The 25,318-nt window shown below is 41.2% G+C and overlaps 1 protein-coding gene across 1 annotated transcript in view; it reads right to left on the bottom strand.

The window, feature by feature from the left end:
* Positions 1-25,318, bottom strand: part of GRIN2D (glutamate ionotropic receptor NMDA type subunit 2D) — a 441,978-nt gene that overhangs the window by 256,010 nt on the left and 160,650 nt on the right. The window contains exon 4 of the mRNA XM_040325680.1: positions 21,182-21,393. Coding sequence (XP_040181614.1) covers positions 21,182-21,393 — 212 coding nt within the window. The remainder of the gene's footprint in view (positions 1-21,181; positions 21,394-25,318) is intronic.

Here is a 25,318-nt window from a genome sequence, read left to right as displayed (position 1 = left end):
CAACTAAGACACACAAATGAATTTAGGATGAAAAAAGAAAAATAAGAGCTTGAAAAAAAGGACATGAGTGGAGAGAGGAAGCAGCAGATTACAGACAAGGGAGACAAGACTCTTATCTGGAGGGAAAATAGATTTTTTCTCCCTGTCATGACACCACAACTCTTCATTAAACTGTTCGTTCTTTCACCCACTTCGTCACTTTGATGGCTGGGAAAGGGATCCATGACCTTTTCTCACTCTAGCTGCTATGTGAGTTAAATTGTCTCCGTCATAAGATGAAGAATTGAGAGGGAGATTCAAAACGTTTGTGACTGTTCAGTTTAAAAATACTGTGTATCTCACGCCATACTGTGTTTGAGGCAAAACAAAGATAAGGTCATGGCTCAGTGGGCAAGACAGCAAAAGATGGACATGTCTTGCCCATGGCCTTAGCTATGTGCTGTTAGGCTTTACAGACTCTTGAGTTTCAAAAGGCAGAATTATACTAAGCTAGAGTTAAATTGAGCATTTCTATAATAAAACCTGAAGGGTTACATGGTTTAAAGAGAAACTATCTATCTGTAAACCCCAGCCAAAATAAAAATATGTCTTGATTTGCAATGGATGAACAAGGCAAAGCTTGGTTCATTTGATGCCTAAACAAAGGAAGAGATCTGCTAACCCCAAACATAGGGTCTTAACCCTATTAAAGTCTATGCAAGCTGGATCTTTTTTTTTTTTTTGGGGGGGGGGGGGCTTTTTTTCAAGAACAATCTGTAAACTTTTGTTGGACTGGGTAACTGAGCACTGCCATGAGGGACATGTACCAATGCAAAAATACCATTTAATAGCACACGCTTCAGGGATGCTTTAAACTGACATGTGAAGTTGCACTCTTGCAATGTACGCCTGCAAAGACAACTATTGCCGCTAAATGATAGATCCCAGACAGCTATAATTTGTTTGTACAAAACAGCACAGGGCCCCGCTCAAAATCCCTACCAGACCTTAAAGGATAATGGTCTGGTATTGGTTTTAAAGGGGACCCTGTGCCATTGTTTTAGCTAGTACAGTAAACAATGTGAATTAAACATGTTTAACAAAAATTTGTACTGTCGTCATTTTAGGAAAAAAAATTAAATGGTGGAATCCCCTCAAAATCTTTATGTACCAATTAGACACTTATCCAGTGATTAATTATTTTGTTAGAATTTGAGACGCATCAATGCAAAAAAAAGTAGGGTCCACCCAAAATTCATATAAGACCCTTAGACCCTATAGTCTATATAGTATATATAAATAATATGCTGGGCTTGTCTCATCCAGAGTTTAGTACAGTACATATAGATGAAACCAGATATAAATGATATACAGTACATAAGTGTAAATCATTAAAAAAGGTGTTCAATAAATGTGCAAAAAGTACAATTTGATAGTGGTATCCCCACTGGGATATAAACAAGTTCACACACAGTGCTTTTCATAAAACATTTGAAAAAAATAACAGTCTAATTTGTGCTATCCCACTGGGATGATTATTGGTGATCCCCAAATATCAATCATATAATGTGCCATATCTTCATGCAGAAAACTTTTCCTTGTGTTCTTTATTTTTGTAAAAAAAATTGCATCACTCCACATCACCCGTGCTCACCCATCAGATGTGCTCTCACATGATATAAAGAGACTCCCCAATTGAGTCCTGCCTTATCCAAAAGGAAAAAATATAAATACTAATATGTTAGGAGTAGAGTTGAGCGGACACCTGGATGTTCGGGTTCGGGTCCGAACCCGAACTTTAAAAAAAAAGTTCGGGACCCCGAACCCGAACCCGAACTCCGAACCCCATTGTAGTCAATGGGACATGGACTTTTAGAAAAAAAAATGTGAGGTCCCCGCAAATTCAATAACCAGACCCTTTAGGTCTGGCATGGATATTAAGGGGAACCCCGCCGTCAATTTAAAAAAAAAATTACGTGCGGTTCCCCCTAAATATCCATAACCAGACCCTTCAGGTCTGGTATGGATATTCAGGGGAACCCCCGCCGTCAATTTAAAACAATAATGACGTGCGGTTCCCCCTAAATATCCATAACCAGACCCGTTATCCAAACACGTTGACCTGGCCGGCCGCAGAGAAGAGGGGGGGACAGAGTGCGCCCCCTCCTCTCCTGAACCGCACCAGACCACATGCCCTCAACATGGGGAGGATGTCCCCATGTTGATGGGGAAAAGGGTCTCATCCCCACAACCCTTGCCCGGTGGTTGTGGGGGTATGCGGGCGGGAGGTTTATCAGAATCTGGAAGACCCCTTTAACAAAGGGGACCCCCAGATCCTGACCCCCCCCTGTGTGAAATGGTAATGGGGTACACTGTACCCCTACTATTTCACGAAGGAAGTGTAAAGTCTTGTAAAAAAAAAAAAAACTGACACCGTAGAAAAAAAGTCCTTTATTAGGATAATTGATAATCCACTTGTTCCCGGGTTCCTGCATTGTCCTGATCCTGCGACGGCTGCGGGTGATCTCCAGCGATGAGAAGATCCTGCGTCGGGTGATCTCCGCTCCAGCGATGAGAAGATCCATCCATCCAGCGCAGCAGCATCCCTGACCTCCTCTCACCGCTGGACACAGCCCAGCGAATGAGCGGCTGAAGCTGTGACCTTACTTATATAGAGGAGGCAGGGCCACCCGTCACGTGACCCCGCACCCTCTGACGTACCCTCTGCTACGTCACTGGGGAAGCCCAGGAAGAGACTGGGCTTCCCCAGTGACGTAGAAGAGGGTACGTCAGAGGGGGCGGGGTCACGTTACGGGTGGCCCTGCCTCCTCTATATAAGTAATGTCACAGCTGCAGCGCGTCATTCGCTGGGCTGTGTCCAGCGGAGAGAGGAGGTCGGGGATGCTGCTGGGCTGGATGGATGGATCTTCTCATCGCTGGAGCGAAGATCACCTGACGCAGGATCTTCTCATCGCTGGAGATCACCCGCAGCCGTCGCAGGATCAGGACCACGCAGGAAGCCGGGAACGAGTGGATTATCACCACTGGAGTTTTTTTCTTCTTTTTTTTTTATTAATAAAGGACTTTATTCTACGGTGTCAGTGTGTTTTTTTTTACAAGACTTTACACTTCCTTCGTGAAATGGTAGGGGTACAGTGTACCCCATTACCATTTTACACAGGGAGGGGTCAGGATCTGGGGGTCCCCTTTGTTAAAAGGGTCTTCCAGATTCTAATAAACCTACCGCCCGCATACCCCCACAACCACCGGGCAAGGGTTGTGGGGATGAGACCCTTGTCCCCATCAACATGGGGACATCCTCCCCATGTTGAGGACATGTGGCCTGGTGCGGTTTAGGAGAGGGGGGCCGCACTCTGTCCCCCCCTCTTTTCTGCGGCCGGCCAGGTCAACGTGCTCGGATAACGGGTCTGGTTATGGATATTTAGGGGGAACCGCATGTCATTTTTGTTTTAAATTGATGGCGGGGTTCCCCTTAATATCCATACCAGACCTGAAGGGTCTGGTTATGGATATTTAGGGGGAACCGCACGTCATTTTTTTTTTAATTGACGGCGGGGTTCCCCTTAATATCTATACCAGACCTAAAGGGTCTGGTTATTGAATTTGCGGGGACCTCTGCGCATTTTTTTTTTCCTGAACTCCGATCCCGGACCCAAACTTTTTTCAATTATTCGGGTTTGGGTCCGGGTTCGTGAAAAACCCAAAGTCCGTACCGAACCCGAACTTTAAAGTTTGGGTTCGCTCAACCCTAGTTAGGAGTGAATACAAATCTGGATTCAACTAACTATGCCATCACATGTTACTAGTCCTTCATTTACATTTAGTTGATCACTGCAATTTTGTTAAAATTTTCTTTGGGGACAAAAGATAAAGAAAATAAAGGATCAACTGCAGACTGTTTTTTTTTGTTAAACAGGGGCAGTTACATTTTGAAAATTGTAGGAATTCTTACTTCAACTGTGTTTTTTTGTGCTACCAAAATATTAAAAAGAAAGGGATTTGCGTGGACTTTTGTATTTTTAATTCATTGTAATTATTTTTGAAACATACTCTAAGGCTAAGTAGTCCCCGGTTGAGGTTGTAGAGGACACATTATGGCAGAGATGATAATTAAACCTTATCAGTGAGGGCAGGTTGTTATGTTCACTGAATAGATGAAAATTCAGTAGGTTGTTGGACAAGACGCTCTGTCAAGTTATCTCTGCAGTCACCTTCATTATATACAGAAAGCCTGTGTAAGGAAGTATCAGTCAATTAAGTTGTCTATATTAATCTAAGCTATATATTGGGAGAACAAGAAATTATAACATTTAAGGAAAATATAACAATATAACAAAAACAAGAAATAAAACATTTTACTTAGAGGGACATTCAATATGAATATTATCTTTTTAACACAGGCCTACCAGGTGAGTGTCTAACTTCTAAAGTCAATCATATTGTTTTTGTTACGGCTCTGATTGCAGCTATATTGTATTGTCTATGCACACAAATTTGCTTATATGAATATAATTACACTGTGTAAGGAACAATGGAAAAAGCTAAATTTGTAGCCGAGAAATGTTGAGCTGTTCATCTGCCTTCTTTCCTCTCCGTCATTCACAGGACTCTTAGGCCCCTTTCAGACTGGGGCGGGAGCTGCGGTGGCGGTATTACGCTGCTAAAAATAGCGGCGCTATACCACCGGGATTGGTGCGGGAATCAGCCGATAGCGGTGCGGTATTAACCCCTGCTAGCGGCCGATAAAGGGTAAATACCGCCCGCAATGCGCCTCTATAGAGGCGCATTGCGGGCGGTATTGCCGATGTTTCCCATTGTTTTCAATGGGAAGGAGCGGTGAAGGAGCGGTATACATGCCGTTCCTCTCACTGCTCCAAAGATGCTGCTGACAGGAGATTTGTGTGTCTCCCGCCAGCGCATCACCTCAGTGTGAAAGCCCTCGGGCTTTCACATTGAGTCTGCAGTGAAGGAGTTTTTCAGGCGGGATAGCAGCGCTATTTTTAGCGCTGTACCGCCTGAAAAACTCCTCAATGTGAAAGGGGCCTTACTATTATTGTCTCACAATGCATCACATTCTGTGAATGGAGGAAGAGAAGTTGACTGTTAGGATCTTTCCCAGGGGCTAAAGAGGGCAGTGTAACATTTGTCAGCAGCAGAGACTGCAGTTAACCAGAAGATAGCCACTCAGGACAGTATCCAGAGGTGCTAACGGAGACACAGGAGGAAAGATCTTTACCAGAAGTTTGCATATACAAAACAAAATACAAAACAATATAAAAGAGGAGAAGCTGAAAGGGCTTACAGTCTTACAGATATAAAGGTCAAGTATACAGAAGACCGTAGTTCAACATTCAACAAGGGCAGGATCCATAAACATTGAAATATAAACAAAAGAAGAAAAATGCTAGAATGCACATAATGGAATGAACATAGATATATACATGTAGAAGAGGCCAGAGAGCAGCCGCCAGCACCATCTTTGATAGTGCCTCTTTTCCGCTAGGGGGAAAAATGCGATGACTCTTTACCCTGCAGGTCATTGCTGGAGATCAGGCGGCTCTGTAGACAGATGCGACAGGATCAATGATGGGCTTGGATTCCAGATGCTGGAATAGAACTGCGTTCTCAAGAGACCATACAGCCCTGTGGTAGCCATGCCCTCACTGCTGTATTTTTTACCACTTCTGTCAAGTAGTTAGTTCCTCTCCTTAGTTTCTCATTGATTAAGCCTCTCAGCAGTTGTATCGGGGTATGGCTGAACTTTTTGCATGCCCTGTTGTCTAACTCTTACCAGATCTTTATCCTTATTATCATATTTTATTTTTCATATTTTTTTGCTGTGAATATATTTACTATTCTCTAAAATATAAGGTTTCATATTTAACTGAAAACAGCCTCCCTGCTGGGCAACTATTGAAGTGAGATATCAGCTACAGTATACACCATATAAGGCACTCATTTCAATGAATTGGCAGACATTTAGAAAAAGATTTTTTAAAACGGGAGCACTCAGAATCTGGTGCAGCTGTGCATTGTAGCCAAACAGCTTCTAACTTCTGCTTGTTCAATTAAGCTTTGACAATATAACCTGGAAGCTGATTGGTTTCTGTGTACAGCTGCACCATATTTTGCAATCTCCAGTTTTAGTAAATCTCCCCATAGTCTTGCAATGTTTGATGTTAGGCAGAACCAATGATCAGCACTGCAAAGCAGCAAACAGAGCACAGGTTGCTGTGACGTAAAAAAAAAAGAGACAAATATAAATTATTTCAGAACTTTTTCCACCTTTATTGTGACCTATGAACTGTATAACTCAACTGAGAAACAAACTGAAATTTTTTACAGGGGGAAGTAAAAATAAAAAAAATAAAATAATGTGGTTGCATAAGTTTGCACACCCTATTATAACTGGGGATGTAGCTGTGTTCAGAATTAAACAATCATATTTAAACTCACGTTAAATAGGAGTCAGTACACACCTGCCATCATTTAAAGTGCCTCTGATTAACCGCAAATTAAGTGCAGCTGTTCTAGTAGGTCTTTCCTGACATTTTCCTTGTTGCATTCTACAGGAAAGGCCATGGTCCGCAGAGAGCTTCTGAAGCATCAGAGGGATCTCATTGTTAAAAGGTATTAGTCAGGAGAAGGGTACAAAAGAATTTCCAAGGCAATAGATATACCATGGAACACAGTGAAGACAGTCATCATCAAGTGGAGAAATAATGTCACAACAGTGACATTACCAAAAACTGCCCGTCGCTCCAAAATTGATGAAAAAACGAGAAGAAAACTGATCAGGGAGGCTGCAGAGATGCCTACAGCAACATTGAGGGAGCTGCAGGAATATCCCAAAAGTACTGGCTGTGTGGTACATGTGACAACAATCTCCAGTATTCTTCATATGTCTGCACTATGGAGTAGAGTGGCAAGCCTTTTCTTATAAAAAAAAAAAACATCCACGTCCGGCTAAATTTTGCAAAAATGAATCTGAAGTCTCCCAAAAGCATGTGGCAAAATGTGTTATGGTCCAATGTTGAACTTTTTGGCCATAATTCCAAAAGATATGTTTGGCCCAAAAGAACCCCATACCCACAGTGAAGTATGGTGGTGGCAGCATCATGCTTTGGGGCTGTTTTTCTTCAGCTGGGACAGGAGCCTTAGACAAGGTAGAGGGAATTGTGAACAGTTCCAAATACCAGTCAATATTGGCACAAAACCTTCAGGCTTCTGCTAGAAAGCTGAACATGAAAAGGAACTTCATCTTTCAGCACGACAACGATCCAAAGCATACATCCAAATAAACAAAGGAATGACTTCACCAGAAGAAGATTAATGTTTTGGAATGGCCCAGCCAGAGCCCAGACCTGAATCCAATTTAAAATCTGTGGGGTGATCTGAAGCGGGCTGTGCACAGGAGATGCCCTGACAGATTTGGAGTGTTATTGCCAAGTCAAGATGTGCCATGCTGATAGACTCATACCCAAAAAGATTGAGTGCTGTAATACAATCAAAAAGTGTTTCAACAAAGGGTGTGCACACGTATGCAACCATATTATTATTATAATATCTTTTTTTTATTTATACTTCCATCCACCTAAAAGATTTCAGTTTGTTGTTCAACTGAGTTGTAAAGTTTATAGGTCACATTAAAGGTGAAAAAAGTTCTGACATTATTTATCTTTGTCTCATTTTTTTACATCACAGAAACTTGACATTTTAACAGGAGTGTGTAGATTTTTTATATCTACTGTATATACATTATACATGGGTAAAATTATTTACATAAAATATATGTAAACCATAAACAAGTATGGAATTGGCTTTATATTTAGGTACATAAGGCAGTGGTCATCAACCCTGTCCTTGGGGCCCACTAACAGGCCAGGTTTTATGTATTACCTTGGGAAGATGCAGACTAAAATACTGCAATCACTGAGCAGTAAATGATATCACCTGTGATGTATTTCAGTTATCTTGCAAACCTGGCCTGTTAGTGGACCCTGAGGACAGGGTTAATGAACACTGACATAGGGTACCTGTGTGAGTTCTCAACTAGCTAGAACAGACCCACACACAGGGCGTGTCTCTTGGGGGAATGCATGTAACCATATTGATTGTCTTACAGGGAAAACCACAGGATCCTCTGTGTCTCTTCAAAGTAATACTCTTGCAGTACATGGACGAGATTGACCTGAGGCTTACTCCTAGGTCTTCCTCTAGTCATAATGATACGTCCAGGGTTGTCGGAGATGATCAGCGCAACGGTGGGGGCCCATCTTTTCATCCAGAGGGCCCTGGGTGCCACATTGAAGGAAGGGGGGGGAGCAGCCGCTGACAGGAGAAGTGACACTGATATGACTGCTCCTGTGGCCGGAGGGGTGCTGGCGAAGCCAGTGCAGTGACAGCTCAGACAAGTAAAAAAAAAGTGGTAGCAAGGAAGACTTCCACCACTGGCTTCCTCTGCTGGGCTCTGCAATAGATGAGTCATTAGTCAGAGCCTGGCAGCGCAATGAGCAGAGAAAGTTTACTTTTGCTTTCAGCTCTTTGTGAGATCATCTGAACTAACACTGCACTGCCATCCTCAGCATCCCTTCAGACTAGAAAAATCAGCCCAGTAAAAAAGGGAGAGAGGGATGATTCTTTTACACAGGAATCCAGATGGATAAAGCATCCAGGTAAGGAGCCCTAGTGCCCCCTCCCCCACTGACTGGCAGTGCCCCTCAATCTGCCCCCACTAAGCACCAAGACCCCCCATCTCTCCCTACTAAGCTCCAGGACCCCTCTCATCTCTCCACACTAATCACAAAGACCCCATCTCTTCCCACTAAACACCAGGACCCCCTATCTCCTCCAACTAAGCACAAAGACCCCCCATCGCTCCTAACTTCACACCAAGACCCCCCATCTCTTCTTACTAAGCTCCAAGACCCGATCTCTCCCCACTAAGCACCAGGACCCCATCTCCCCCAACAAAGCACCAGGACCCTATTTCCCCCACTTAACACCAGGCCCCCATCTCTCCCCACTAAGGACCAGGACCCCTATCCCCCCACTAAGCGCCAAGATTCCCTATTTCTCCCTACTAAGCACCAAGACCCCCCACCTTTCCCTTATAAGTACCAGGACTCCCCATGATTGGCACAGCTTCATCTTTATTACATACTACCCACTGCCATACACTTCACACTTCTCTCTCTGCACATCCCACCCACCACTATGCACTCCACACCCCTCTCCCAGAAAATACTATCTACCGCCATGGCATACACTCCACACTCCTCTCCCTGCACATTCCACCCACCATTAAACACTCCTCATCCCTCTCCCTGCACATACTACCTACAGTTGAACATTATGCACTCCTCTCCTGCACATACTATCCACTGCTGTACACCCCATACTCCTCTCCTGAACATACTACACTATGCACTGTACATTCCCTATTTAATATTACCACATTCGGCACTATGTAAGTCATCTCAGACTCTATTTACCACACCCCCTTAAGCCATGACCAACATTTAGTGCAATTTAAACCACGCCCCACTTTTCACCACAGCGCATGCAGCATTTCTTTATTTATTAACACCTGGGGCCCACTCTTGATCTTGCACATGGGCCCATTTCCTTATACACCCCTGGCTAATAGGTAATATATTTGGTTGATGATGTCACTTAGATTCCACCCCTAGGTTTACATTTAGCAGCAGTGACTGTGAGCAGCCATTAGAAATAAGCGAGAGATAAGATCAAACGTGTTGGTTGGTTTTTTACCATTGGTCACTGGGCATTTTTTTTTTTTGATTGACAAGAAATTTTACAGTACTACCTTATTTTAAATTTGATGATGGAACTATTAAATGTATCAGTTTGTGTTACAAACATATGAGAGGACTAAACAAGGGACTTCTATTAATAAGTAATTCTGCCAGCACAAAATATGTCATCTTTTGATCATCTATGGACAGTACTGGTAAGAGTACTGTTCCTTTAATGGAATGACGTATAGCAGTGTTAACAGCAAGGAAACAAGTCACCTTCGATTTGTTTTTAATAAAGGACATAACTGCTATTTATGGTTTGACATTGCCTAAATAATCTACATTTGCTCTGCAGTTCTTCAGTGTTCTACAAGGTGGAAGTCATCAGATGCCATGTTACTTTATTGATTAACAGATCAGAGTATAGGCTATTCGCATATCTTATGATTTCTCTCTGTCAATTGTGTTTTTGTGGCTTTATTGAATTTGTTCAAGCACCATATTCTTTTTAATAGATACTAAAGTGCAAGGTCAGTTTAAAGCAGCCCATGCATGGAGTCAATCTGTAGCACAATATAGCCAACATCATAGCAGACAACCTCCCTCATACATTAACAATATAACATTAAATATTTTAGATAGTATAAATAATAATCCTGCACACCAGTATACAAACAAACTTGCGAACAAAAAGTAAATATAGACCACTCTAAAATAAAATAAATTAAATGTGCTTCACTACAAATACAGTTAACACTGGGGTTGATTTACTAAAACTAGAAAGTGCAAAATCTGGTGCAGCTCTGCATAGAAACCAACCAGATTCCATTTTTTTTCAAAGCCTAATTAAACAAGCTGAAGTTACAAGCTGATTGGCTACCATGCACAGCTGCACCCAATTTAGTAAATCAACCCCATTGAAAATGACATATATATGCAAAACTCGATCAATGAAATGTCAACATATTAAATAATTGTTCATTGAAAGCAAGATTTTTGTTTGGTAAAAGCAACACAGTTTTGAAGTACTTTTGAATGATATTCATCAAGTTATCAAATGTACTGAGAATTTCCGTTCAGATGTTTTCATGCATGTTTAAAAATCGACTAAAAATAATTTTACAAAACATTTTACAAAACTCTGGTTCGGCCACATCTTGAGTATGCTGTGCAGCTCTGGTCACCAATCCTCAGGAAGGATGTGCTTGAACTGGAGAGAGTCCAGAGAAGGGCAAAACAAGCTAATACGAGGGCTGGAGGATCTCAGTTATTAGGAATGACAACAAACATTAACTGTATTCTTCCTGAAAAAGACACTTAAGAGGGGATTTGATCACAATATACAAATCTTTCAATGGTGATCCAGCATTGGGAGGGACTATTTCACCAAAGGTCTCGAAAGAACACATGCAGCTACACAATGAATTTGGATGAGAAGCGTTTCAATCTCAAACTGCATAATAGATTCTTTACTGTTAGTGTGGTAAGGATGCACAACTCCCTTCCATAGGTGTGGTGTCATGGTGGCCACTCACATAATTTATTTTGCTTTTAATGTGCTGGTTTTGAGCTATGTGTTTTTGGGCATTGTGAGTCTTACATCAACTGCTTCATCCACTACTACATAAGCAGCGATTTGTTGTATGACATTTTTGTAATTCACTTTTTATCTTATAGATTGTATTTACGTTAAACTGCAAAACGGACCAACCCTGAGGAAGGAGTCGAAATTACTCTGAAATGCGTTGGAATTGTGAATGCAGATTTCTATGTAACCTCACCTATATTGCTTCCATGCAATGTATTACATGGTTTGGTAATATGTATTACATTTTTTGATAGCTCAGAAATTTTATTCTACTTGTCTTTGTATATTACTTTTTGATTCTGTTTCATTCTCTGTCAATTTTGATACTATTAAACTTTTCATTTTATACAGTTCTGTTACGCACCTGTGCCTTTAAAGTCCCACTTTTTAGGGGGAAACATTGTTTTCATGCACTATAGAGATGTTGGCCTATTAAAGCAGATAAGAGGTATCAGTGGGGAGTGTAGGTAAATAAAATAAACAACTTTGTGTGTTTCTTAATTTTTAATACAAGGTTGTTCCGAACAAACACTTTTGGGATTACACTACTGAACTTGTCTTAAAGATCTGCCAATGAATGTTGTTATATTTGAATTTTGAGTGCAACATATGTTTTATACTGTGGATTTCTATTATATATATATATATATATATATATATATATATATATATATATATATATATATATATATATATATATATATATATGTTGATGCAAATACCTGTTAGACTTTTGGGCAACTGTGCTATCGTATAGTTTGAGATTTGAAACTCTTAACCCTTGAAGTTTCACAAAGGCAAAGAGAAAGCACTGATTGCAGTAATGTTGAGAGATATTATTGACAGAGACTACCTTCTGAACTACAGAGATGCTGAGAGAAGGAGTTTAATAAGCAGATCCAGTACAGGAATCCCTGCTTGCACGCAGCCAGGGGTGGATCCAGGGGGGCAACCGAGCAATTGCCCCTCCGAGAAATTTGGGATTGGCAGGCCAGTCAGTGGATGAGTGAGCAGGTGGGAGGGTGAGTGTGCGGGTTAATGAGCGGGCGGGCCAGTCAGCAGGGGTCGAGAGAGAGCCTGAGCGGGCAGGTCGGTGGATGAGTCAGGGGCAGGGGGGTTACCAGGTGAGTGTGCCTGAGCGTGCAGGGAAGACATTGAGTGAATGGGCGGGCCGGTCCGCAGTTGAGCGGAGAGACTGGCCAGTCAGTGAGCTGGCAGGTGGGGCGCAGAGAGATGACATTTTCTCTCACGACCGCCCTGCATCACTGCAATTCCACCCTCACTGTGCAGCCACAGGCAGCAGAGAGATTATATCATCTCTCTGCTGCCTGCCTTCACTCTGACAATCTGCATCTTAGCAGGCCAACGACAATGTGTGGCAGGTGATGTGACAATCAGCAACATGTGGCAAGTGTAATGCGCAATGTGTGGCAGGTGACGTGGCAAGGGACAATCAGCAACATGTGGCAGGTGACGTGGCAAGTGTAATCCGCAATGTGTGGCAGGTGACATGGCAAGTGACAATCCGCAACTTCTGGCAGATGATGTGGCAAGTGACAATCAGCGTCTGGTGGCAGGCAGGTGACAATCCGCAGCTTGTGGCAGGGACCTGGTAAGTGACACGCTGCATCTGAAGGCAGGTCGACGTGAAAGTTACACACTCGGGGCTCCCACTGATTCTGTATTATGGTCAGTTGAACCACTTCATTTTTTATAACAATGTAATAATAGAAATAATGCGCTTCAATCATCCTAACACCATAACAACCATGGTGCAGTGATGATGAAAGCACCAACACCAGCCATTGCCTCGATAAATTGCCCGCAAAAAAACGTATTTTCTAGCAGTGCCCCTCCCGACACTAGACTCTGGATCCGCCCCTGCAGGCAGCAAGATATCCAGAGATATATAGTCCTTAAAAAATGGACATACATAGCAGAGGAGAAGCTGCAAAGCATGCAGAGTATCCAGGGAGTTGGGGAAAAAAGATATCCAAAAGACAAGCAGGACTCACAACATAAAAGGAGTTTTTTCAGGTACTCTTATATTGTATTGTCAAAAATAACTATTGTTTGCTATTATTATGCTGATTTTATAAAATGAAAGTGTAGGCTGTGACCACAGAACTCCTTTATAGTTACTGGTAGTGGCTCCATTTTAACTTTAAATTTAACAAGACTGATTCATCTTTGCTTACATGCGCTGTATGTCTTTGCTAATATGTTGTTAATATTGCTGTTTAAACTTTTTCCCTGCCCTACTGACTAAAGTTTGTGTACAAGAAAGGCTCCTCCATAAATTGTAAGTTCTGCATATTTAATGTTTTCAGTGCTTAATGATCCTAGAGTGGAACAGGCCCTCCAGCAAAAATGAAAACAAAGGAGATGCTCAAAATTAAGATAAATGACTGGAAGACAAAATTCATAATTAAAGTAAGTAATGTTTATGGTCTGATTCTGTGTCTAATATTCAAACCGGTTATAAAAGCTATGCTAAATAAAACAGTTCATACTTTAACCATGACAATAGAGAGTGGACTCCCTAGACATGTGGCTGCTGCACACACACACACATGGAAGGCCTAGTAACCCAAACAGCCAAAAAACACAGGGAGTAAACAGTGCCAAAGTTGACCTTTCATCCCTCTGTAGCATTACCCCCTGAGGAGCTGCTGGTTGTTTTGGGTGGCACATTTACCTCATGGCTCCTCTTAATTCCTACGGATGAATGATGCGTATTGCATTTGGTAGAAGAAAAGGAATGTCCGCAACCGGTGCTCTTTGTTGTGCTCTTCACTACCCAGCCGGGTAAAAACAATAAACATGTGGTGAGGAAAGTAAAGTTGAAGAAGAAGAGAAAACAGCAGATTCAGGCGTGATGGTAGGGAAACAGTCCTGCTCCCAAGCGTAACACTTTTCTGCGCCACTCCTATGTGAGTGGGTTTAGCGTACCCGGACAGGTTTTTTCTCACTGACCTGGCAGCCGGAGTATCACTTAACATTTGTAGGATAAAGTCCCTGCCACAGACCCTCCTTGGTAAACTTGAACTTGAGGAAAAGTCTCTGCCACAGACCCTCCTTGGTGAACGTCAGAGAGATACCTCTGCCACAGGCCCTCTCTGATTTGTAGTTACGAAGATGATCCTCCTTAGATGTATTACACCTGGATCTCCTTCAACTTGTCGCCCAGGTACCGACTGACAGGTGATCAATCCCTCATTATCCGGCTACCTTGATCCCCGGTGGTTTGTCGAGGCCCTTTTGGACCGCCAGCCTCTCAATGGCGCTCCTCAGACGGACTTTCCACCAAACAGCAAATACAGCTTGGGATCCTCAAAGGTGAGAACCCAGTCGCTCGCTGGGTCCCCGTCGCTGTTCAGATGCTCCGGTCCAACATGGTCCCGGAACCAGGAACACTGCGTGCCATGCACGCCCCGGACAGGTAGGCCATAACGTCGGGCGCCGTGATGTGGTCACCCTAAAGGTGGGTGCCACACTCGAAGAAGAAGACCCAGAACCAATGGCGTCTGCCCCATAAATACCCCTCCCCAGCATGCACAGCGAGGTCAAACCCTCCTGATTGGCTTCTGGGAAAGAGCACCCAAACCTTGACTCCACTGCTGCCACCTGCAGCACCAGGGTTGGAAGAACACCCCAGTACAACAGAATAAGCCTGCAGCACAGCCAACCTGAGACAGAGACCCTGTTTTACACATAACAATTTGGATCAGAGTTTAACTACACTCTGATCGCCCTCTAAATTTAACTAGCACGGTACTATACAGTCCACTGGCGCTACACCTCTAATTGGTGAACTTAAGGAAACAATCATGCCTTTTCAGCAAGTGATCATTTCAAGACAGTTTATGTTTACAATATTAATTTAATTGTACCATGGCATGATTTAAAAAAATAATTTTGCTTGATTTCTGTGCAGATTTGTGACTGCAGTTAGAAAATTTGCACAGCTCCATCATTGAACACTAAGGCCCAATTCCAAATATGATAAACTTTATCTGAATTGCACTAATGTGATTTATCTTCTTACACCAAATCAAAGCATAATCCGTTATAGTCAGTTAATATAGTGATTGGGTCTTGGGCGGAGCTGACGTCACTGCGACTCTTGAGTCCCGAACAGACAGGTGTTGCTCAATTTGCCAGCCGGCATAACTGTTTTTAAGGCAATCATTGGACTTCTTTGGTGTAACCGTACGGTCTGAATGACCGGTTTGCATGCCGCAAGAGGACTTTCAGATGACACTTAAAGTCCCTGGCTCGGTATATAGCCACAAGCGACATTGACCTTGTGTGATAGGAGGTCAGTGCTAGTTGGTAAGCAAGCACTTCATCTATTGAGGTGGCGGTTCTTTTAAAGGATTACACACTTCAAGGTGGACTAAGAACACTTATCACTATATTATCTGTGGACTATATCAGATGACACTTTGATTTGGTGTATGCTGATAAATCACATTAGCGCTACTGGTAACGTTTATTGTTTCTATACTGTGTTTGTATCTCACAGAACATTTGCTGCTTTACACAACATGCATTGGATTTAGTTATTAACACAGTTTTTTTTTTTTTGTATTTTTCCAATTCCAAATATGACACCCCAGAAAAAAAAAATCAGTAACTATAATTTTTTTCCTCCTTAGGGATGTGTGAGTGATATTCTGGTCAGAACAACTATGAGTCCATGTCAATGAAATAATGCATCAACAGAGGATGTGTCTATGATGTCCTGAGCTCACAGAAAGTGGAATGAATTATGCAGCACTGGTAAGTCTCCATACTTTCTCCCATATACTATTATAATGCAACTTTCACACTCTTCTAGGGCATGTGTGTGTGTTTATCACCAATAAAAAATGTAAAACAGTGAATATTTATTGCATTGATTAAAGCACATATCCTTCTACACTATGAATACATTTACATTACACAACCCTCCATCACCATGACTCTGGGGCAATACTTCTGTCTCCATGCCAACAGAGCCATGAAGATCCATCCATCGCTATGTCCATTGGGAGGGTCTTTATAGCACCACTACCTCAACGTGAATCTCCCAATTGCTGTGGTAATGGGGCAATGCTGGATCCCTCCATCACCGTAGCTATAAAGTCATACATAGATCTTCTTAGCGTAAGGGCAACCATGAGAACCCCTTTGTCACCTTAGCTTTGAGGAAGGTCCCCATTACTATGTCAGTAGGGTTGATTTGAAAGTTTTAAAGGGTTGGAGATTGCGCTGGACTGACTCACTGGACTGACTCAGTTAAAGGGGCTGTGAGTGGGATGGTTGTGCAGATTGGGGAAATTTACTCCCAATAATTCTGGCCCAACTTAGCAGAAGAGTGTCAGTGATCCCTTTTGGGGAGCTTGGGGTGCTACCTCTGGGTAAGGTCCCAAGCCCTTTCTACATATACTTGTAGGGGTAGATAAACAGAGCACCCAATTAGAAAAATGGAGGTATGCAGTTGTTTTATTGAAAGTAGCAAAAACTGATCAAGCCAACGCATTTTGGGGAAACAAAGACTCCCCCTTCTTCAAGGCTGCTGCTGTATGTTAATGGTATTTTAAAGTGGGGGTTCACCCAAAAAAAAAAAATTTTAACATGACATTCAGCCGAGTTGACAGAATGACAATCGGCTGTTATTTTTAATTTCAGTGCCGTACATACCGTATTTTCACCGCTGCTTCCGGGTATGTATTCTGCAGGACTGGGCATTCCTAATTGATTGACATCCTTCCGACCGGCGCATACAGCGCGTCACGAGTTGCCGAAAGAAACCGAACGTCGGTGCGCAGGCGCCGTATAGAGCCGACTCGCAGTCCGGCTTCTTTCGGCAACTCATGACGCGCTGTATGCGCCGGTCGGATGGATGTCAATCAATTAGGAACATCCAGTTCCGCAGATTACATACCCGGAAGATAAAAAAAAAAACAGCCGATTGTCATTCTGACAATTCGGCTGAATGTCATGTTAAAACATTTTTTTTGGGTGAACCCCCGCTTTAATGATGAGTGATGCTGTATCCCAAATTGGTCTTTCTGTGATACCGAATACTGATAGTTGCTGGCTTGTTTAGCGGTGGCAGCTACTTTCTAAAAAATGACTACATATTCACCTCCATTTTGCTTCTAATTGAATACTGGGTGCTCTATTCATCTACCCCTACAAGTAAATTTCCAAGACAACAAGGATCATCAGGTTTTCATCATTGTCATTCACAACAACAAAGGGATATGCACCATTGCCATACCTCAGTCACTATGGCAATAGTGCATGTCCCTTTGTTGTCATGAAAACAGAGCCAATCTTTCTGTTGCCATGCCAATTGGACTGATCATGACAATGAGACTGGCAATCAGATTAGTCACGTCGTTGCCATGCCAGTTTTTTCATAACTATGCCAGTCTGATTGACCTTTTTTCATGTCCATGGCACACTATTTGTATGTGTGGAATTAACAAAAAAATAACACTACATTTATTAATCATATGAATTTTGAAAAATAATCAAATTTGTTCTGATCAGTTGCCCATGGCACATAGTAGTCTTCATAATTTCTACTGTGTACTATGGCATTGTAAAATCCCCCTTTATCCTCAGGGTTCTGCCACCAAGATGGAGTGTAGCAGAAAATTTAATGCACCAATCTCCAGGTCTGACCCTTTCTGAGGCCGAAAAAACAGAAACAGGATGAGCAATATAGGACATCAAGGGATAAGCTTTACATAATTATGCATGTGTGTATCTCATGGAAAAAGATTGTAAAACTGTGAATATTTGTTGAAATGATTAAAACAGAGCAACCTATGCAGAATAAATGTATTGGTGGTTGCTTTTTCCCTTTGGCAATGGGCCTAATTCCCGAATTGCTATAGCACTGGTACAGATCTCTGCACCACCTTATCAATGTGGTCAATCTCTCTATCTTCATGGCAAAGTTGCAGATCACTCTGTTTGCATGATACCAGTACAGATCTCTCTGACACAGTGGCTTAAATGAAACAGTGTATATATATATATATATATATATATATATATATATATATATATATATATATATATATATATATATATATATATATATATATATATATATATATATATGTTAATACATACAATCAAAAATTGAAAGAGTATAGACTCTTTTACTATTTATTGGGATAGGCAGTTGATTTCTCATCACTGGTTGTATACTGTACTATAAGTTGTTGCACTTTGTTCTAGTAATAGCAATGTACCGATAACAAAATAATAGAGAGCTGGCATCCCTCATAATGGAGGGCATTTTAATTTGAGTTCTTGCACCAAACAAATTAGTGTTCACTTTATATTTGATGTACTCTGATGAAGCCAAGTGTGGAAACATGGAAAGTGTTTGGTGTTTGCACTTGCAATTTATATTTGATTATACCTAAAATAAAAGAAATGTTTAAAAAAAAAATTGATTACTAGAAAAGAATATCCAACTACTCAGACACCAATAGAAAAAGGAAGCAAAGATTCTGCAAGATAATAGTAATTTTGAGAGCAAAGTTGCAATAATAGCAACAGAAATGGTAAAAGTGTTTGTTAACCCCCCCCCCCCCCAAAAAAAAAACGGATCCTGTTTCCTTAAAGCATGTTATACAGAACAGGGCTTGTGTTGTGTAATTTTGCCCCCTGTATCACTTAAAAAATATGGCTGATCCTGCCTGGCTATACCCTCTACCCCTGTAAACTGACCAAGGCATATCATGGCTGCTGAGCCCTGACACCGTGGTCAGTTTACATGCCTCCATCATCCACAGCCCTACTCCCCAGTCATTCTTTGTCCTCTCCTCCCCCCCTCCCCCTGCCTGTCTGTTCATGTCAGTGCCCGCCCCTCCCCTCCTGTTGCTCTCATATCTAATATAAAATCATCCCATCCTCTCTGTAATATAGCAATAAGTGTTCCTGTGCCCGTGTTATATAAAAAAATATGCTGATCTGTACCTATATGACAGTGGCTCCCGGCGCTCACGTGATTCCTCGTCTCTCTCTCTCCTCTCTTCCCCTCCTCCATGGCTGATGTCAACGGAGTGATTGGCTCCGCCCACTGGAGCTGTCAGCTGGGCAGAGGAGAGAGCAGAGAAGTCACATGATCCACAGTAGTTGCTGTGACATAAATACAAATCAGCATATTTTTTATATAACACAGGCACAGGGACAGTTATTGTTACATTCCAGAGGGGATGGGATGATTTTACGTTAGTGGCTTAACAACTACTTTAAGATAAGAAAACAGACAAGACAATCAAGGTGGTAGCAGACATACTGTTCTCAAAAACTATTCCTAAAAGGAGAAGAACTGAGAAATACAAGGGCTTCCATTGCCAAACTTCTTCAAAAAGTAATACTCCTCTGCTGCAAGAGCCTACCTTCTGTAGGGGAAAGGGTCAAATTGAAGGTAAAAATTGCAGTGTATGCTGCTTATTTTAAGTGAAGTAACTGGAATTCCACTTTAAAGCATATACAAGCCAAAAACAAAAATATAGTATATTATTAGTCCTCAAATAAAGTGGCTGTTTTGGTTTTCTCTTTTTAGTAATTTTCCCTTCAATTCTACCTGTTAATAGTTCAAGCACACTTTCTGTCCCTGGGTGGCTATGCTCACCTAATCCAAAATGTATCTTTAAGGGCAGCCATGGTTGCCCCCCACCACCAACACAGTGTTTATTTTTCCCCTCTGAATAGAGAGAAAGATATATGTTTCTCCCTACCAGAGGAGAAAATGTAAACAAACAAAAGTGTGTAAAAAAAATCAGGGTTTTTAATATATGGCAGGGTCAAGTTCAAGGTTGAGGGTCAGTGTATTCTAGGTAAGATTAAAAAAAAAAGTGTTTTATAATTATCAGTGTCAGTGTGTTTTAGTGTGTGTACAAACAACACATAACATACAAATATGTGTTATCACTGCAATTGTTAGGAATAGCAGAATTTATTTTGGGTTGTTCCTTCGTGGTAGGTTATGGTAATAGCAAGAAATAAACTAACAACTAAATTATTATTATTTTTTTACTATGTTGGGTCAGTTTGTCTTTGAAACAAAATAGAAAATCAGGAGATATCCATTACTATTTGACAACTAATGAAAGTCCACTTCGTCCTGAAAAACAAGGTTAGTAGTTGTAATGATATCCACAGTTTTACTAACACATGTCAAAGTTACACAATTGTGTACAGGGGTTAGGATTCGTTGTACCCTCCTTCATGAATTGATTAAGTAGTGGATGTATATTGATGTACAGTATTTTGGAAAATAAGGGTAATGTTTAGAGTCACTTTAACCTGTGACTTTGTCCAGTCTGAGCCAAATAAAGCTTCTCTGTAAGATATCTACACATAGGGGTGGATTTACACCAGAGCTTAGTAAATGTGGTAAAGCAGAGGTCTCAAACTGGTGGCCCTCCAGCTGTTGCGAAACAACAAATTCCATGAGGCATTGTAAGGCTGACAGTTACAAGCATGACTCCCACAGGCAGATGCATGATGAGACTTGTAGTTTCGCAACAGTTGGAGGGCGACCAGTTTGAGACTCTTGTGGTAAAGCTTTGCTGATTGCAAGCAAAAACATTAACTAAGCTCTGGGAAAAATGAGTGCTACTACACTTGCAGAATGCACGGTCTATTGGCCTTAGTAAATCAACTGCATGGCATACTATCATTATTTTCAGCTGTTGTATTTATATAAAATTGTAAATAACAAATAAAAGCAATAATAGTAAATGAACTTTTGTTTCCTTATCAAGTATGAGTCTAATTGAAAGATACACAAGTGAAATATATACTGTACTTGTCTGTCTTGTTGAGCTGCTTGCGGCAGGGCACAGAATCTCGAATGCAGGTTCCAGTTGCAGGATCCACGCTTTCAACAATTACAAATGGTCGCTCTTCTAGTGTTGCCACAGTTAAATGCTGATCATCGTCCACCGGCTGCAAAAACTTCCCATAACGAGACCACACTGGGTATTTCATCCTTAGGTCACCATGTTCCCAGATTCCAACCTAGGCCCATAAAAACACATATTTTAATTGATTCTTTTATTTTAGTTATGCTTTCTTGATTTATTTTTTTCAGAACTTCTAAAGTTAATCTGTTTTTATAGTCAATGGGTAAAAATGAAATCTTATGTCCATTGTCTACATTCCCAATGTCACACTGCTCAAAAACATTGCACTGTGGGATATGGTGGGGATATGGCTTCACTGCCTGGAAGTCACAGCATAGGGCTTTATTAGTGAAATTAAAAGTAGTCATTTGTGGGCACCATATTCTTTTAGTAGGGGATGGTTAAAGTACAATTGCATGTTTATGCCAGGAAGGCCTCCCTCTCTAGTCCTCTCAATACAACCAACGGTTTCACTTCCCCTATCCCCCCCACGGGTTCATAATTGCTGAGACTGCTTCAGCCTCCCCATTGTCTACAGCTGGATTGATAAAAATATACTGCCACTCATAGACTGGAATGTGATGTTGCTCCTGCATAGCGTAATTGCGGAGGTGTGGGCACTCTGGCACAATTTTTTTTTAGCAGCTGAGTTACAGATAGTGCTTGAGGGCAAAGCCATTGAAAAAGGTAAGTACAGATCCAAAATGGCGGAAGGGTGTATTCCAAGGTTGATTGTACTGAGAGGACTAGGAAGAGGAGGATGGGGAGATTTTTGAGCAAACATGAATTTTGTATTTATTTTTTGCCACATTTAAAATTTAAAAGTCTTTTTTTTAAATATTAGAGAGTTTTCTAAAAAAAATACTACAGAATCTGAACATATGAATCATTGACATCCACACTCAGAAAATTCAACGGTCAAATGTTTGCAAACTTCATTAAATTAAAACAATTCACAGGTGAAAAAATGTGTGAAAACCTAAAAGGATAATATTTTGTCTGGAACTCCTAGTAGCAGACAAGCAGCTAGAAACTTACATTTTTTTTTATAGGCCTAAACCTTTATAAAATATTTTTCTTCAAAAAAATCATATTGACAGAAATAAATGGCTTTTTATTGTTCTATGGCTGAATTTTGTGTTTACTATTTTTCTTGCCATTTCCATGTTATTTGGATAAGAAACAACGCACAAAGTTAACCTCCCTGGCGGTATGACTATTTCATATTTTAGGTGCTGAAAGCGGTACCATTGTTTTGCATGGAAATTTGGCGTTTTATATTGTAGGCCTGTAATTCTTAGGAATAACTCATTTAAATCTGACCAAACTAGAGTCTAGTAGACATCTCGGGTATGATAAAGTTTGAAACACAAAATCATAAATTATAATATAATAAATAACTATAAATAATTATAACAAATAATAATGTAATTATAATAAAAATTATTCAATAATGTAATCAAATCAAAAACACTGAAATTTGCTCAGTTGCAGAATTGTCGCTGTCATTACTTTTAGTGTTTGATGACGAATTTCCCCACAAATCACTATCGCTCAATTCTGCAAGTGATTCTAATGTATTATCACTGTTCTCTAGCTGCTCTAAAACCACTTTTGACATAAAGGGACACTTTTTGGTTGCTATGGAAAATCTCCAGTTTCCAGGCAGAAAAAAATGTATTTATAATATAAAAGTGCATGCAGGACACTGGACAGACCACTAGGGACAAAGGGGTTGTGTATTTATTTGATACAGTACTGTAATCTATACGATTACAGTTTACTGTATGTGTACTGTGTTTTTACTTTTTTGAATTTGGAGCCGATCTCAGTCCCCCGTGCATCGCAACATCGCAGAAAACAGAGCTCCGCGGCACTCGGGCACTGTGTGAATCGAGGAAGGAGACAGCTCGCACACACAGCGGGGAGACATTGCAGGATCCAGGGGACAAGGTAAGTAACTCTCCCTGTATCCTGTGATGCGATCCAGAGTCTGGTTTGGGTTACCGCTAATGGTACTGAAATTTCACCCTGAGCCAGACTCGGGAATACCGCTAATCAGGTTAATAAACAGCAGAACCTGATTGACTTCTATGCATAGTTGCACCATATTTTACACTCTAGAGTTTTATTAATTCAACCCCACAGTCTTGACTAGTAGCAAACTCCTGGAAGGGGACTAAAGTTTAACTTTACCACCAACAGCATCAGTACTGGCCATTTTTTGCTGCTAGCCCGTTATCCTCAGCTTACTCTATAAGTGTCAAATTATATTTTGAACATTAAAGTGGAGGTTCACCCTAAAACAATTATATACCATCCCATCCAGCATACTGCCGACATGTACAGTATGCTGTTTTATTTTTTATTTTTTTCCGCTGTACTTACCGTTTAATTGTTCTTTTTCTTTTCAGACTCCCACGGGGAATAGGCGTTCCTATGAAGAGGCGTAGATGATTGACGTGCAGCTAAGGCGCATCACGCGTTCCGAAAATAGCCGGACTGGGACTCGGCTCTATACCGCGCTATACGGCGCCTACGCACAGACTAGGAGCTGACTGCGCAGGCACTGTATATAGCCGAGTCCTAGTTCGGCTATTTTCGGAACGCGTGATGCGCCTTAGCTGCACGTCAATCATCTACGCCTCTTCATAGGAACGCTTATTCCCCATGGGAGTCTGAAAAGAAAAAGAACGATTAAACGGTAAGTCCAGCGGGAAAAAAAAACAGCATACTGTACATGTCGGCAGTATGCTGGATGAGATGGTATATAATTGTTTTAGGGTGAACCTCCGCTTTAAGAACAGCTGCATAAGAGCCCTTTGTGTCTTAGGGGGTTAGTTTACTAGATGTGGATCAGATGGGTGCTAGCAACCCCCCCTACACTGTCAGAACGGGCCCATTGGCAACCCTGTCCATCAGCACAGCTCCTAAAGAATATTTTACTATTTCTTTTGTTACCTAGTTGTGGAGGGGCCTATGAACTAGCATTGGGAACGTCTCATCCCCACAGAGTTTTTTCCTTTCGAGTGCTTATTGTTAAAGGGGCAGGATGGTCCATTCAGTTATTTTTAGACAGCATATGAAGGAATAAACATGTAAGGATGTGTTGCATGCCAATTGTGTATTACGAAAGTACCGTATGTGGACTTCACACATAAAAATAAACATTTTGGGGATTGTTTGTTGAACGTAGCTAATCACAACTGCTGTTGTGCTTCTAAATAAATGTATTTGGGGCCTAGAATATGGCATTTACATCTACTAGAATGTCTCCTGTACTTTGTACTCTGGAGTATTCTCCATACCTGCGATGGATTAGTCAGCAAAAATAAAAATGGTCAGTTTTAAACATGCATTTGGTATCATATCATCTCATATCCAAAGTCCATAGTCATTTCTAGCAAATGAGGGTGAGAAGTCAATTTTACACTGGTTTTTCACTGGTAGATTGATCAAAGTCCTCAGAGTATCCTGTGCTTCACAATCTCCGGACTTATTTATATCCATGTAGAATGTCCTTTTCTTCCTTGAAGTGTATCTGAAGTGATATTTTTTAAATAAAGTTTGGAAGGATTAGAACACCTATCAATTTGTATGGCTATTTGTGTCCCTGTTGGAGCAAATCCCCTTCTCTATTTGTCCTGGGGACCATTGTCATTGAGACAAAAAGTGATCAGAAGTCCACAATTTTACAGTTGTCACCAAAGCAGGAATAGAAAAGAAATCCTTCAATGGGAACTTCTGATACATTGATTCCTGTCTAAAAAGGAATTATACTTACTTTGTAGAGATTTCCTCCCTCCTCCTGTTACATCTCCAATACAGGCAGTGAAGGAGAACCTCTCCATTCACACACAGACCGGAAGAAATACTGACAGCGGATCTAACCCTTCCCATATATACTCCTTAATTCTAAATATATTAACCCAAAATGTTTTGTGTGTAGGTAATTGGATTGCTTAGACTTTAAAGCCCTGTACACATGATTGGATATCTGATGGAATCTAATCCGATGGATTTTTGCGGATATCCGATGA

The sequence above is a fragment of the Rana temporaria genome, chromosome 10 (genome assembly GCF_905171775.1).
Source record: "Rana temporaria chromosome 10, aRanTem1.1, whole genome shotgun sequence".
Lineage (NCBI taxonomy): Eukaryota > Metazoa > Chordata > Amphibia > Anura > Ranidae > Rana > Rana temporaria.
The sequence above is the reverse complement of the archived record's forward strand: the minus strand, read 5'-3'. Positions and strand labels throughout refer to the sequence as shown.